We start from the raw sequence: 13,745 nt of genomic DNA, 5'->3' as shown, positions 1-13,745 counted from the left end.
TGTCTGTTGAGAATCGTTTTATAGCACGTACCGATCAAACAATATGAGCACTATATAAAGTCATAATAATAAAACTACGGACCGTACCAAAGGCACATGTTTACTTTCATCTAGTTAAATAGCGCAGACTTTGTTGGCATCTCTACTCCTGACTATGGAACAAAGCTACAAATATTATCAGATCAAGTTGCACACATATTATGACCTTTAAGTCCTCTGTGAAAGCTCTTTCCAAAGCAACAGAAAAAAACTTTATATTTCCATTAAATGATGGACAAGAGCGAGTAGGTTGCGCGCCGTGGGAGTTCCATACAAACTTAATTATGTTCACTGATTAGAAAAAAAAGTATTGACGTTCAATGGGCTGGTACACGTCTTTCTACTGGACGTCACTTCGGCGACCTGCGTGTCTCCAACCTATCAAAGTTGTCCAATCGGAGAAAAGGGACCTACAATTTAACGTGGAGACTCTTCCCCTTGTTGAGAGGTGGAAAGTAAGATTGAGAAGTAAAGATTCGATCCCGGGATCTCTCGACAGGTTCCGATGTGTGATATTTGTTTTGTAAATAAAAGCCGACTTTTCTTGCTGCACTGTATTTTGTTTCTCCCAGACGAGGTTCGCCATTTTTACTCCAAAGCTTTTTGTGTGGGATATAGAATGATATAGTTTTATTTTGATGTGTGTTATTTGTAGATTATAAAACAGCTCACGATTCGTTTCAATGTAAAAAGTGATTACTTACAGTACTTCGCGTTTTTGGTTGGCGTATGCGTTTCCTCCATCTGGCCACATGCTGAAGATCGCACTACCTCTTCATTTACGAAACATTATCACGTTTCCATGTTTCGAACTTGTTTTCAATTTTCATATTTTTTGCTTTGCTGTTGTGGAGCATTATTAGTCTTCTGTCACTAGTTATACATATTTGATCGAAAACTTTGATCAAAAGCTGTAACTACTGTGAGTTCACTATATGTCTCAACCTATTTGATTTGTTTATATTTGCTAACCTAACGAAGTACATGCTGAACACTAACGTCCATTAATTTCTGTTATGTTTATCTCTCTCTCTCTCTCTCTCTCTCTCTCTATATATATATATATATATATATATATATATATATGGGGTGTTACAAAAAGGTGTGTGTATGTGTGCATGGTGAAACAGTGTGTATACGTATGGATTAGTATTTTGTGTGTTTTGGGGGGAGGGGAGGGGGGGCTTTTGATGGTTATTCAATGCAATTTGTAGAATGTTGAATATGAATGTAATGGCTGCCTGAGAGTGGTTGAAAGTTCTGGTGTCCAGCTGCCTTTAGTTCTGGTTTAAATTTTTTGTGAAGGACTTTATGAACAAGTGAGTGGAAAAGGGTTGGATGGTATTATCATTATTACTATGAGTGTTACTCTATCATTTTATCTATTAGTGTAAACAATGAGCTGTCTGACATGTGTACTTATTCATTCAGTGGGGTTTTCCTTGCTGGTTTGGTTTTCTGTATGTGGTAATTTTCTTGCAAGATTAGGATGTGTTTTTTTATTGTTGATTCTAATTATTTTCATGTTTTCTTCTCTAGTAGTCGGTTTGTGATTGTGTTCTCTTAAGTGTTCTGCAAATGTGGTTTGTCCTATATTTCCAAACTCTCATTTATGTTACATGTATCCACCACCACAAGTGTTACACTGCAACTGATATATACCTGCTTTTGGTATATATCTCTGTTCTTTGTCAGTTTTGGGGTGTATTTTTGGATCGAATTGTCCGTTGTGTATCTATGTTTATGTCCTGTCTTTTAAAAATGAAGGTGATTTTATGTGTGAGTTAGTATTTGCATATCATTGTGTACCATCTTGTGCTTTCTCTTCTATTATCCTGATTATCCTGTGTAGTTCTTATGGTACTGAGAGTACATGATTGTGTTTGTTTTTGTTGTGTTATTGTTGTCGTGTTGTGTCTTCTGCTTTTATTTTACTTTTAATTTTGTTGTTTAGCTTTGTGGGTATTTTACTATTGTAACCTTTGTTTTTGGCTATCTGCATTATTATGTCAAATCCGGTTTGGTAGTTTTCTTTGTTGAGTGGTGCTGTGTTGAGTCTATGGACGATTTGTCGAAGAGCTGCAAGATTTTGTGAGTATGGGAGGTTCGAGGATTGGGGAATGATAATGCCAGTTGCTGTGGGTTTACAGTAAATTTCAAACATATGCTTATTGTTTAGTTTTTTAATTGTTATATACAAAAAGTTAATTTGGTTTGTCTGTTCCCTTTCAATTGTGAATTTTATATTTTTATGTATCTTAATGATGTCAGCATGAAATTTTTGAGGTTTTGGTTGTGGTTCGTCTATTAAGCAGAGAATATCATCCATATACCTGAACCAATATAGTATGTTATATCCTTTTGCTACTATTTTGTACAAATGATCTGTTCAGTGTGGCTTACAAAAGTATTCTCTAAGGTTCCTGAAGCTGGGGATCCAATTGCTAATCTAGCTTCTTGTGAAAAAATTCATCATTATATTGGAACTAATTTTCTTCTGTTATGAGCTTTATTAATGTATTTCGTTAATCTGTTCATCAGGGTGCTGACTATGTGCTTTAAGGTTTTTATCTATGATTTCTGCTGTTTCTGGTACTGGTATGTTGGAATACATGCTTTCCGTATCAAATGAGAGGACTGTTGCCATGTCCGTGATTTTTAAATCTTTTATTTAGTGTATTAGCTGTCTAGTGTTTTTAATGGTTCTGTCCTCCTCCAAATTGACATTTTCAGACAATATCTGTAACACGAATCGTGCAAGCTTGTACGTGGGGGTTTTCTGAAATCCAATATTGGCCTCACAGGAAGATTCAGTTTATCCTTGGATGGCTTCTGAGGACAGCTGCAGTGGGATCATGTGTGTCAGCTTTCTTTTATCCGTGTTATCGAGTATGATGTCTATATTTTTCAGGGTGTTTTTTTCTGGAATCTGATTGTTACGTTTGATTTTAATTTTGTAATGTTATTTTATGAGATGAATTCTTGTGCGTTTTTCAATGTGTTGTTTTTTGTCTATAAGTACTACTGCGTTTCCCTTCTTCGCTTTTGAAATGATGATATTTTCATTTTGAAGTTTTGCCTTAGTTATCTGAGCGATACAGATTCTGAGTAAAGGCAAAACGTGTTTGAGAGAAACAAAATACAGGGCAGCAAGAAATGGCGGTTTTTATTTACAAAACAAATATTTCGTGCTTACTACGGAAGATGTCCACGCAAACAAAATTTTCCGATGAGTGAGTTTGCAAATATCAAAATATGTGACATATATAGCTGTATCTTTTGATTGTATTGACCTAGAAACTTTTAATTATTTACATTGCCAACGGGCCGTATACTTAATACTCTGTTCATCATAAGAATGAACCTGGTGTAAACATTACGCCGTGTACTCTTCCGCGTTTGCCTGAATCTCAATAGATTTCCTTTCACGTGGAGCGGAAGCCAGACTCTGACCAATACAGTCTAGTGCCATCTTAAGGATATATTTTATGCTTTGTTACACGCACATAGATTGAGCCATAATGCGGGACAGCAACTTTACAGACGGATTAAACTTGGACAGCACTGGCCAGCCAGGTGGTCCAACAAGCCTACAACGATGTGAGCAGGTGCAGTTCAGATGTAAATACGAGGCGAGTAAAGAAACAATATGAGTTCGAACGTCGCTTAATTTTTGAAGAGAATGAAATAATATTCGGCAATATCGAGAGCTTCTTAGATGACCACACGGAAAACATAAAATGCTCTCGTTATCACCTGACACAGGATTCTGATTAGAAACAAGATTGATGAAAATTCCTAACTTAAACACAGGGTAATTTTTCTGAGCGAGCTACGCAGGAATTTCATCGTACTGTTGAATACTGAAACCAGTGAAGGTATTAATTAATCAGTCGTGTGGTACTGTCTTAGCTCCTTCCCTATCCGGATGCCAGAAATACATTTCACTTCTGGAACTCATCTGCTACGTTGATAACGAGTCGATCAACAACCGAATCCACGGAGCCAACCAGGCGCCGCCATTTTCTCCTCCTGATTTATGACGTGCCGTTGTATAACCCGCCAGCGTTCGGCAGTGATATGTGAAAAAGCTGCGTGCGTTAGTTACAGTACGTCCGGCAGCTTAACAATCCTGATATTTGTCAGACCAAATCCCTTACCTTGGCTCCTCATCAGTTCTGTAGGGTTCATATTCCAATGCTACAGTAGCAAATGTAAAAATGTAGCATTTGGAAGGTGTGCTCGGTGCTGTGAAAACGATTGCTCATCATGTTTCTACGACACTTACCTACAACTGTGGTATAAAACAGTGGACATAGTGCAAATAAAGAGTATCTGGTTTTTCATTTTTGCCTTAAAAATTAAATTATGTTTTCTTCTCTACTACACTACCGGTTCCGCTATTCGTCCTGTTTGTACTCTCAGCTGTATCTAATACAGTCCCTCAGAAAACTTTAATGTCGATTATCTCTGTAAATTTACGAAAAAATTTAAGGTCCAAGAATGATTGCCTCTTGAAGTCGCCAGGTCGAAACGATGCATATCGAACGTGCGATCCTAAATCGATCACGCGACTCTGGTGGCGGGCGTTATGAGTATGTTTACAGTGGTCACTAAAGCAACACCAAAAGAAGAGCGTTACAAAAATACTTGTAATTACAAAGGAGACGACTTACCTTCCTCGTTGTCGGTGTTGTCGTCATGTGAAAGTCCATGTGATATGTACGCTACGGGAACAATTCCCTTTTTGTCATTAATCCTCGGAAGTGTGTAACTTTCAGCAACTAAGGCAACGACGGAAAACAGATAAAAATGACGATCGCAAATAATTGATCATAACGCCCGCCAACAGAATCGATTTAGGATCGTACTTTCGATATGTATCGCTTGGACGCCGCGACTTAAAGAGGCAATCATTCTTGGAAATTAACAAATTTAAGAACAACCTATTTCTCGGCGCTTTTTTACCGTTTTCAGTAAAGAACAGGAAGCAGCGTCAGCCGTTTTCATATTGCAGAGCAAAACAGTGCAGACGCTGTGACTGAACACGATTTTTGAAATAAAAACTACGCAGCTAAAGCGCGGTTAAGGAAAACGTTGATGGCTGTTAATACTTTTGAATATCTTAAAGTTTCATTTAACGTAACTTAGTAATAATGTATCTAATACGTCAGTAGGACCTACTTCCAAGAGCGTAACAAATTGAGTGTACGTGTGCTACTGCTTCTACCAATCATCGCGTTTGTGTTTGTTTAAAAAATTCAAATGGTTCAAATGGCTCTGAGCACTATGGGACTTAATATCTGTTGTCATCAGTCCCCTAGATCTTAGAACTACTTCAACCTAACTAACCTAAGGACATCACACACATCCATGCCCGAGGAAGGATTCGAACCTGCGACCGTAGCGGTCACGCGGTTTCAGACTGAAGCGCCTAGAATCGCACGGCCACATCGGCCGGCTGTGCTTGTTTACATCAGGTTTATTCTTATGATGAACGGAGTATTAATAAAATTTCATCTCGATACAGATTGCGGTACGGAACTCTAAGAACAAAGTCAGTTATCATTCGGCTGCTACAAGCGTTAAAAAGTACTTGCTATGTCAGAAAATTAGCCACATTATCCGCTGTAACTCTGTGAGAATCGCATCTTGACATATTTATTCATCCTAGGGCGAATGGCGAATAGTCGACTTCGCTTTATTGGGAAAATTTTAGGAATGTGGGGTCTAGTGAAGCAGGGGATACAACCCGTCGGCGTTGACCAATGACGTCAGAATTGCCCAGAGATCATTTATTACACAGATGAAAGAGCTGACAAGAATGTTCAGAAACAAAAGAATACGAGAGACGAAAAATATAGTTGACATATATAACGGACAGTAGTATCTTCACGTTAAGGATATCGCGTTTTTATTTCGTATTATTTCCCTGGAAAATGAAAGGGAAAAATGGATGGAAAATATTGGTAGCATAGAACACATTACGTCACACAACACACACACATATATAATATAATATATAATATATAAAAGTTGTATCTCGAACCTCATTCGAAGTGTATTGCTTAAGTGCAGTACGTGATACAAGTTTGGCGTACGTCGATTTCTTCGTTTTCACTACCATTAGTATACTGTTGTTCAGTTGAGCTATGTATCCCCCGCTTCGCTAAACCCTCTAAATGAAGCACGGGATACAAATTTTGCATGTGTTGTTTATTTCGCCTCCGCTGTCACTAGCAGTCTGTTCTTACGTAGATATTAGTAGTACCGATGGCAGAACGAGCTACGTACATAATATTTGTATCCCACACTTCCGCTGACCTCGATATTTGTACACTGCTAACGAAAACGTGGAAATGGACGTACGTTACATTTGCAACCGGTACCTCAGTTGAACTACGCGAAGAGGCAATAAGACGACACATATACAATTTGTATCCCGTACTTCACTATGGGGAACAGTTTTTTTTTTCGCCTTAGATGCTAATGTTATCCCATTCTGTACTTGAGCTATATAGCTATACGCAACATTTGTATCCTGCTCTCCAGTTGACATATATTGGTAAATCTCTTCAATGTTCGAATACGTAGTGTCAGTGTAAAGGTCAACTGAAGGACGGGATACAACACAGAACTGTTTTATTGTCTATGGCTCGACGTGAAGACATTACTATTTATGAGTAATGTATGACGTCATTGGTCAAAGCCGACGGGTTGTATCCCCTGCATCACTAGACCCGGAATGTGTGTTTCATCTGTAAAGGAGAGCGCATACAAGACAGGACACTAGTTTGTTCCGTTGTTGAGTACTGCTCGAGTGTTCGGGATAATCATCAGTTGGGATCAGAGAAAGATGTCGATGCAATTCAGGCACAGGCTGCTAGATTTGTTACCAGTAGGTCAGAACAACATCCAAGTATTGCTGATATGCTTCGGGGACTCGAATGGGAACCACTGGAGGGAAGCTGACGTTCTTCTTGACGAATACTATTGGAAAAATTTAGAGAGCTGCCATTTGAGGCTGGCTGCAGAACTATTCTACTGTCGCCATCGTTCGTTTCGCGTAAGGACCATGAAGATAATATCAGAGAGATTTAGGATCGTACAGAGACATTATTTATAGCTAACACTTGGTTCAAGAATCATAAAAGAAGGTTGTATACCTGGAAGAATCCTGGAGATACTAAGAGGTATCAGATAGATTATATAATGGTAAGACAGAGATTTAGGAACCAGGTTTTAAATTGTAAGACATTTCCAGGGCCAGATGTGGATTCTAACCACAATCTATTGGTTATGAACTGCAGATTGAAACTGAAGAAACTGCAAAAAGGTGGGAATTTAAGTAGATGGGACCTGGATAAACTGAAAGAACCAGAAGTTGCAGAGAGTTTCAGGGAGAGCATAAGGGAACAATTGACAGGAATGGGGGAAAGAAATACAATAGAAGAAGAATGGGTAGCTCTGAGGGATGAAGTAGTGAAGGCAGCAGACGATCAAGTAGGTAAAAGACGAGGGCTAATAGAAATTCTTGGGTAACAGAAGAAATATTGAATTTAATTGATAAATGGAAATGTGTGGCTAGGGCCTCCCGTTGGGTAGACCGTTCGCCTGGTGCAGGTCTTTCGATTTGACGCCACTTCGGCGACCTGCGCGTCGATGGGGATGAAATGATGATGATAAGGACAACACAACACCCAGTCCCTGAGCGGAGAAAATTTCCGACCCAACCGGGAATCGAACCCGGGCCCGTAGGATTGACAGTCTGTCACGCTGACCACTCAGCTACCGGGGCGGACATTTAATTGATGAAAGGAGAAAATATAAAAATGCAGTAAATCAAGCAGGCAAAAAGGAATACAAACGTCTCAAAAATGAGATCGATAGGAAGTACAAAATGGCTAAGCAGGGGTGGCTAGAGGACAAATGTAAGGATGTAGAGGCTTGTCTCACTAGGGGTAAGATAGATACTGCCTACAGGAAAATTAAAGAGACCTTTGGAGAGAAGAGAACCACTTGTATGAATATCAAGAACTCAGACGGCAACCCAGTTCTAAGCAAAGAAGGAAAGGCAGAAAGGTGGAAGGAGTATATAGAGGGTTTATACAAGGGCGATGTGCTTGAGGACAATATTATGGGAATGGAAGAGGATGTAGATGAAGACGAAATGGGAGATAAGATACTGCGTGAAGAGTTTGACAGAGCACTGAAAGACCTGAGTCGAAACAAGGCCCCGGGAGTAGACAACATTCCATTAGATCTACTGATGGCCTTGGGAGAGCCAGTCATGACAAAACTCTACCATCTGGTGAGCAAGATGTATGAGTCAAGCGAAATTCCCTCAGACTTCAAGAAGAATATAATAATTCCAATCCCAAAGAAAGCAGGTGTTGACAGATGTGAAAATTACCGAACTATCAGTTTAATAAGTCACAGCTGCAAAATACTAACGCGAATTCTTTACAGACGAATGGAAAAACTGGTAGAAGCGGACCTCGGGGAAGATCAGTTCGGATTCCGTAGAAAGGTTGGAACACGTGAGGCAATACTAACCTTACGACTTATCTTAGAAGAAAGATTAAGAAAAGGCAAACCTACGTTTCTAGCATTTGTAGACTTAGAGAAAGCTTTTGGCAATGTTGACTGGAATACTCTGTTTCAAATTCTGAAGGTGGCAGGGGTAAAATACAGGGAGCGAAAGGCTATTTACAATTTGTACAGAAACCAGATGGCAGTTATAAGAGTCGAGGGGCATGAAAGGGAAACAGTGGTTGGGAAAGGAGTGAGACAGGGTTGTAGCCTCTCCCCGATGTTATTCAATCTGTATATTGAGCAAGCAGTAAAGGAAACAAAAGAAAAATTCGGAGTAGGTATCAAAATTCATGGAGAAGAGGTAAAAACTTTGAAGTTCGCCGATGACATTGTAATTCTGTCAGAGACAGCAAAGGACTTGGAAGAGCAGTTGAACGGAATGGACAGTGTCTTGAAAGGAGGATATAAGATGAACATCAACAAAAGCAAAACGAGGATAATGGAATGTAATCAAATTAAATCGGGTGATGCTGAGGGAATTAGATTAGGAAATGAGACACTTAAAGTAGTAAAGGAGTTTTGCTATTTAGGGAGTAAAATAACTGATGATGGTCGAAGTAGAGAGGATATAAAATGTAGACTGGCAATGGCAAGGAAATCGTTTCTGAAGAAGAGAAATTTGTTAACGTCGAGTATAGATTTAAGTGTCAGGAAGTCGTTTCTGAAAGTATTTGTATGGAGTGTAGCCATGTACGGAAGTGAAACATGGACGATAACTAGTTTGGACAAGAAGAGAATAGAAGCTTTCGAAATGTGGTGCTACAGAAGAATGCTGAAGATAAGGTGGGTAGATCGCGTAACTAATGAGGAGGTATTGAATAGGATTGGGGAGAAGAGAAGTTTGTGGCACAACTTGACTAGAAGAAGGGATCGGTTGGTAGGACATGTTTTGAGGCATCAAGGGATCACAAATTTAGCATTGGAGGGCAGCGTGGAGGGTAAAAATCGTAGAGGGAGACCAAGAGATGAATACACTAAGCAGATTCAGAAGGATGTAGGTTGCAGTAGGTACTGGGAGATGAAGAAGCTTGCACAGGATAGAGTAGCATGGAGAGCTGCATCAAACCAGTCTCGGGACTGAACACGCTTGGAATGACATGGGGTTTTATTAGAACCAAAGAAATACAAAAGTTCAATCATCTGAGCAGAATAGCAATAATTAGCATAACAAAGTAAGACAAAGCAAAGATGATGTTCTTTACAGGGAATGATCAATATGTCCACCATCATTCCTCAACAATAGCTGTAATCGAGGAATAATGTTATGAACAGCACTGTAAAGCATGTCCGGAGTTATGGTGAGGCACTGGCGTCGGATGTTGTCTTTCAGCATCCCTAGAGATGACGGTCGATCACGATACACTTGCGACTTCAGGTAACCCCAAAGCCAATAATCGCACGGACTGAGGTCTGGGGACCTGGGAGGCCAAGCATGACGAAAGTGGAGGCTGAGCACACGATCATCACCAAACGATGCGGGCAAGAGATCTTTCACGCATCTAGTAATGCTTTTTTTGTTCTAATAAAACCCCATGTCATTCCAAGCATGTGTGTCAATTTTTACCTCTCTATCTACGTTATTCCGTGGTTTATTAAGTTTTCAAATTTATACTGACTTTTTGATCACCCGGTATATGGTGGCTTGCGGAGTGTCTATGTAGATGTAGTTGTAGACCTGCCTTAGCTGCCCCACTGTGTATACTTCATGGCTGACCTGGCAGTAAAGTCTTCTACGTAGCATTTTTGGCAAAATCCATTACAAAACTTTTGAATCTATTTTAACTAAAGAAGCTGAAGTAGTCCTGTAAAATAAGTATACGAAAATAAAAATTCTTGTACGCAATTTAATGAAAATGACGTTGTGATCTGTGAAATATTTGTCTCGATAATCCACGCACTACAGGAAACATTCGCAGTTTGCACCTGAGAACAGATATAGCTGTCTTTAATTAAAACCGATCAAACGAAATTTCTATAGCGCTCTTGCTGAATTCTACATCTGTTCAGAGGATAATGGGAAAATATTTACGTGTTTTAGTTGGTCCTGTAACTTGTTAATAGTAATGTAAGTTTCAAAATTATTTTGTGAAATGGGGCAGCCTGCTGAACTGATTGGATGGATGTTAGCTCACTATACAGGACTCTTAGCTAGCATATTCCATTATTCTGTGCGTATAGAAATCGCAGCTAATGACGGAAAGCATGATTCTCGAGTGAAGAATCACGTGTTCTCATGAGACGTAGCTTACCGACATGTGCTCCTTCAGGTGCTTCTTCTGCCATTCCGGTCAGTATTTTTCACAAATTTTGAAATATAATGACGCAAAAATATGTGCGTAAGAAACTCCGTTTCGCGAAGAGAAAAAAATATAACGTAAAAAATAATACGTCTGCACTAGCTCCCTAACACCGGAAAGCCTAGTTTCAATAACAGTGACGTTGTTTTGTTTTCTGTCAATCACGTGACAACTTCTTAAACAGTATTCTTTGGTGTCAAACTATTATTCATTCTTTTCCATGCTTCACTGCCATTCTCGAAATACATTTTTCGCTTTAATAATCTACTCAGTATTTGAATTCGTTACACAGTTTCGGTTCTTTTCCGTTATCCTCCATTCAGACAAAATAAAATTCTCCTCGCATGTGTGATGTCTCTGTTGCATTCCGTCTATTGCTGAAATCTTACAATATGTCACATATCAAGCGAATATATCGGATTATTAGCAAAAGAGACAAATACAATGGCACCTCATACTTCATAGCGATTTCATGCACGTATACTAGTTGAGTTGTGTTGTAATATACGAGGGTTGGAACTTAAATAGTGACTACCATTTCTTCACAACCGATACAAAAGTGTTACATGTTACTGTCCTTCAAAGTAGTCACCAGCGTTGTGTAGAACCCATTGCCACCGATGTGGAAGGCATAGTATACCGTCAGCAGAGCCTGTGCTGTTGATGGTGTGAATGGAGCGGTCTACTGTCTGTCGAATCTCTGGAACAGTTCTGAAGCGAATGCCACGAAGTGGTTCCTTCATCTTTGGAATCAAATCAAAGTCACAAGGTCTTAAATCCGGGGAGTATGGTGGATGGTACAGTACTTCTCAGTCCCATCGACCGAACAGAGCAGCCACAGCTTGCGCTGTATGCGCCCGTGCATTGTCGTGCAAAATGATGGGTGGGTTCCGCAGAAAGTGTCGTCCTTTCTTTCGCAAAGCTGGTCGCAGCTGATTCTCTAAAAACGAGCAGTAATACTCTGCATTGACGGTCTGCCGTGGAGGCACGTGATGCTTTAGGATAACACCATCACAGTCATACAAGAGAATCACCATAACTTTCACCATACTGGGCTCTGACGCACTTTCAACTTTCGCGGCGGCCCATAATGACGCCATTCGCTGGATTGGCGTTCCAGTTTTGGCTCGTACGATGTGGCCCATGTCTCATCCAGTGTTACGATACGGCATAAGAAGGCCTCTCCTTCGCGCTCATAGCGCTTCAAGTGCGTCTGAGCAACGCCGTAAGGCATCCAATTCTGCATTTCCGTCAAGTCATGCGGAACAAATCGTGATGCAATTTTTCGCATGCCCAGGCATTGGGCCAGCTCACGAATCGTATGGCGTTGATCACTGTCCACTAACGCGGCAACAGCATGCACTTCTTCTTCAGAGGCGCTAGGACGACCTGCCCGATGCATGTCTGCCACAGTTTGCCGACCTTCGTTGAAGGCTTTTACCCAACGTGCCACTGTTTTGTACGGCAATGCCGATTCCCCGCACGCCTCTTGAAGATTTTGATGACACTGTCGTGCTGTACGACCTCTGGTACATTCAATCTTGATCCAACTCGAGTGTTTTGTGCTGTTTCGAAAACATAGTGACACTGTTAAGTGACTTGTGTTTCCCTCGATTGTGCGCACGCCGGTGACGAGGGACGGGCGAGTCCATATGCTCGGAGGTAAGATAGGTATGTTAACAACGTGTGGTATCAGCGACAATAGTAGATGCCATTGCATAGTGTCTCCACAGCAATGTTGCCATTATTTAAATTCCAACCTACGTACTTGATACTTTCGTTCTTATGTCTTTCATTAATGGCGTTGTTCTTGTGGTTTTCAGTCTATACACGTGATTTTTGCAATATGTCTTAAATCTGTTTTCGTGTCATAACAGGGGCTGGCTGACAAGAAGATTATTAAAGATGCAATTCGAAAGCATTCGAAAAGGCGTGGAAGGAAATCTGCCGTGTTCTTATTAACAGGATCCACCTCTGAATTTACGGAAATCACTAAAACCTAAATCTGGATTACCCGTCCAATGCAAGTCCAGTTGCTACACATCTACATGACCAGACTGCCCGATTTGGCCGACACAGTTCCAATTTTCTGAACCCGGTTCTCTTGGTCTCATCAGGTTCTGCAGCGACGCCTGAATGTTCTGGTTTTTAGACGTGAAATCAAATTCTGGGTCTTCTGAGGTTTCATCATATAACTTCTTATTTTTCTAGCATTGTAATAGTAACTAAATTTCAATATAGTATCCCTAATTAACATGCCGTGTTACGTTTTTGTTACTTTTTAGATAATCAGCCCTCATCTCTTCATGCAGCAGTTTGTTGAAGTTGTAGAGACTAGAGAAGAACGTCATGATTTAAGAACGAATATGACAGAAAAAAGAAAAACCGGATTAATGCTACACGTTATAACAAGAGTTTTAAGCAAATTTGAATGTAAGGGGGATATAAACGTTAATAAGTTCACTGAACCCATGTATGAATACTATGATGGTAGTGCACAGTAGATTTTAATGCCTTTTCAGACTACAAACAAACGCTTTGGAACTTATGTAGCCACATGGGATTAGTTACAAAAATGCTACGAGTCTCTTACAAATGTGTTACCAAACTGCAAAATTAGTGGTAGTGACACGTTCCAATAGTGTGTTAATATGCATCAGTTTGTCACGCAACAACAAACAGAGACATGGAGCAAAGAAAAAAGTGTCACTGACATGTGTTGGGTATAAATGTTACAGAACTTCACATCCAGACATAACATCTTCCGAAAAAATTTCTCAGATTGTGAAACTTACTTAAGATTTCCCACTACAA

General features: G+C 40.0%; 1 protein-coding gene across 1 annotated transcript in view; it reads right to left on the bottom strand.

The window, feature by feature from the left end:
* The window catches only part of LOC126419630 (coiled-coil domain-containing protein 96-like), a 182,762-nt gene extending 171,845 nt beyond the window's left edge, over nucleotides 1-10,917 (bottom strand). Inside the window, exon 1 of the mRNA XM_050086819.1 lies at nucleotides 10,884-10,917. Coding sequence (XP_049942776.1) covers nucleotides 10,884-10,917 — 34 coding nt within the window. The remainder of the gene's footprint in view (nucleotides 1-10,883) is intronic.
* Between the last annotated feature and the right edge of the window lie 2,828 nt (nucleotides 10,918-13,745).

The sequence above is a fragment of the Schistocerca serialis genome, chromosome 9 (genome assembly GCF_023864345.2).
Source record: "Schistocerca serialis cubense isolate TAMUIC-IGC-003099 chromosome 9, iqSchSeri2.2, whole genome shotgun sequence".
Taxonomy (NCBI): domain Eukaryota; kingdom Metazoa; phylum Arthropoda; class Insecta; order Orthoptera; family Acrididae; genus Schistocerca; species Schistocerca serialis.
This window is presented reverse-complemented; position numbering and strand designations above follow the sequence as displayed.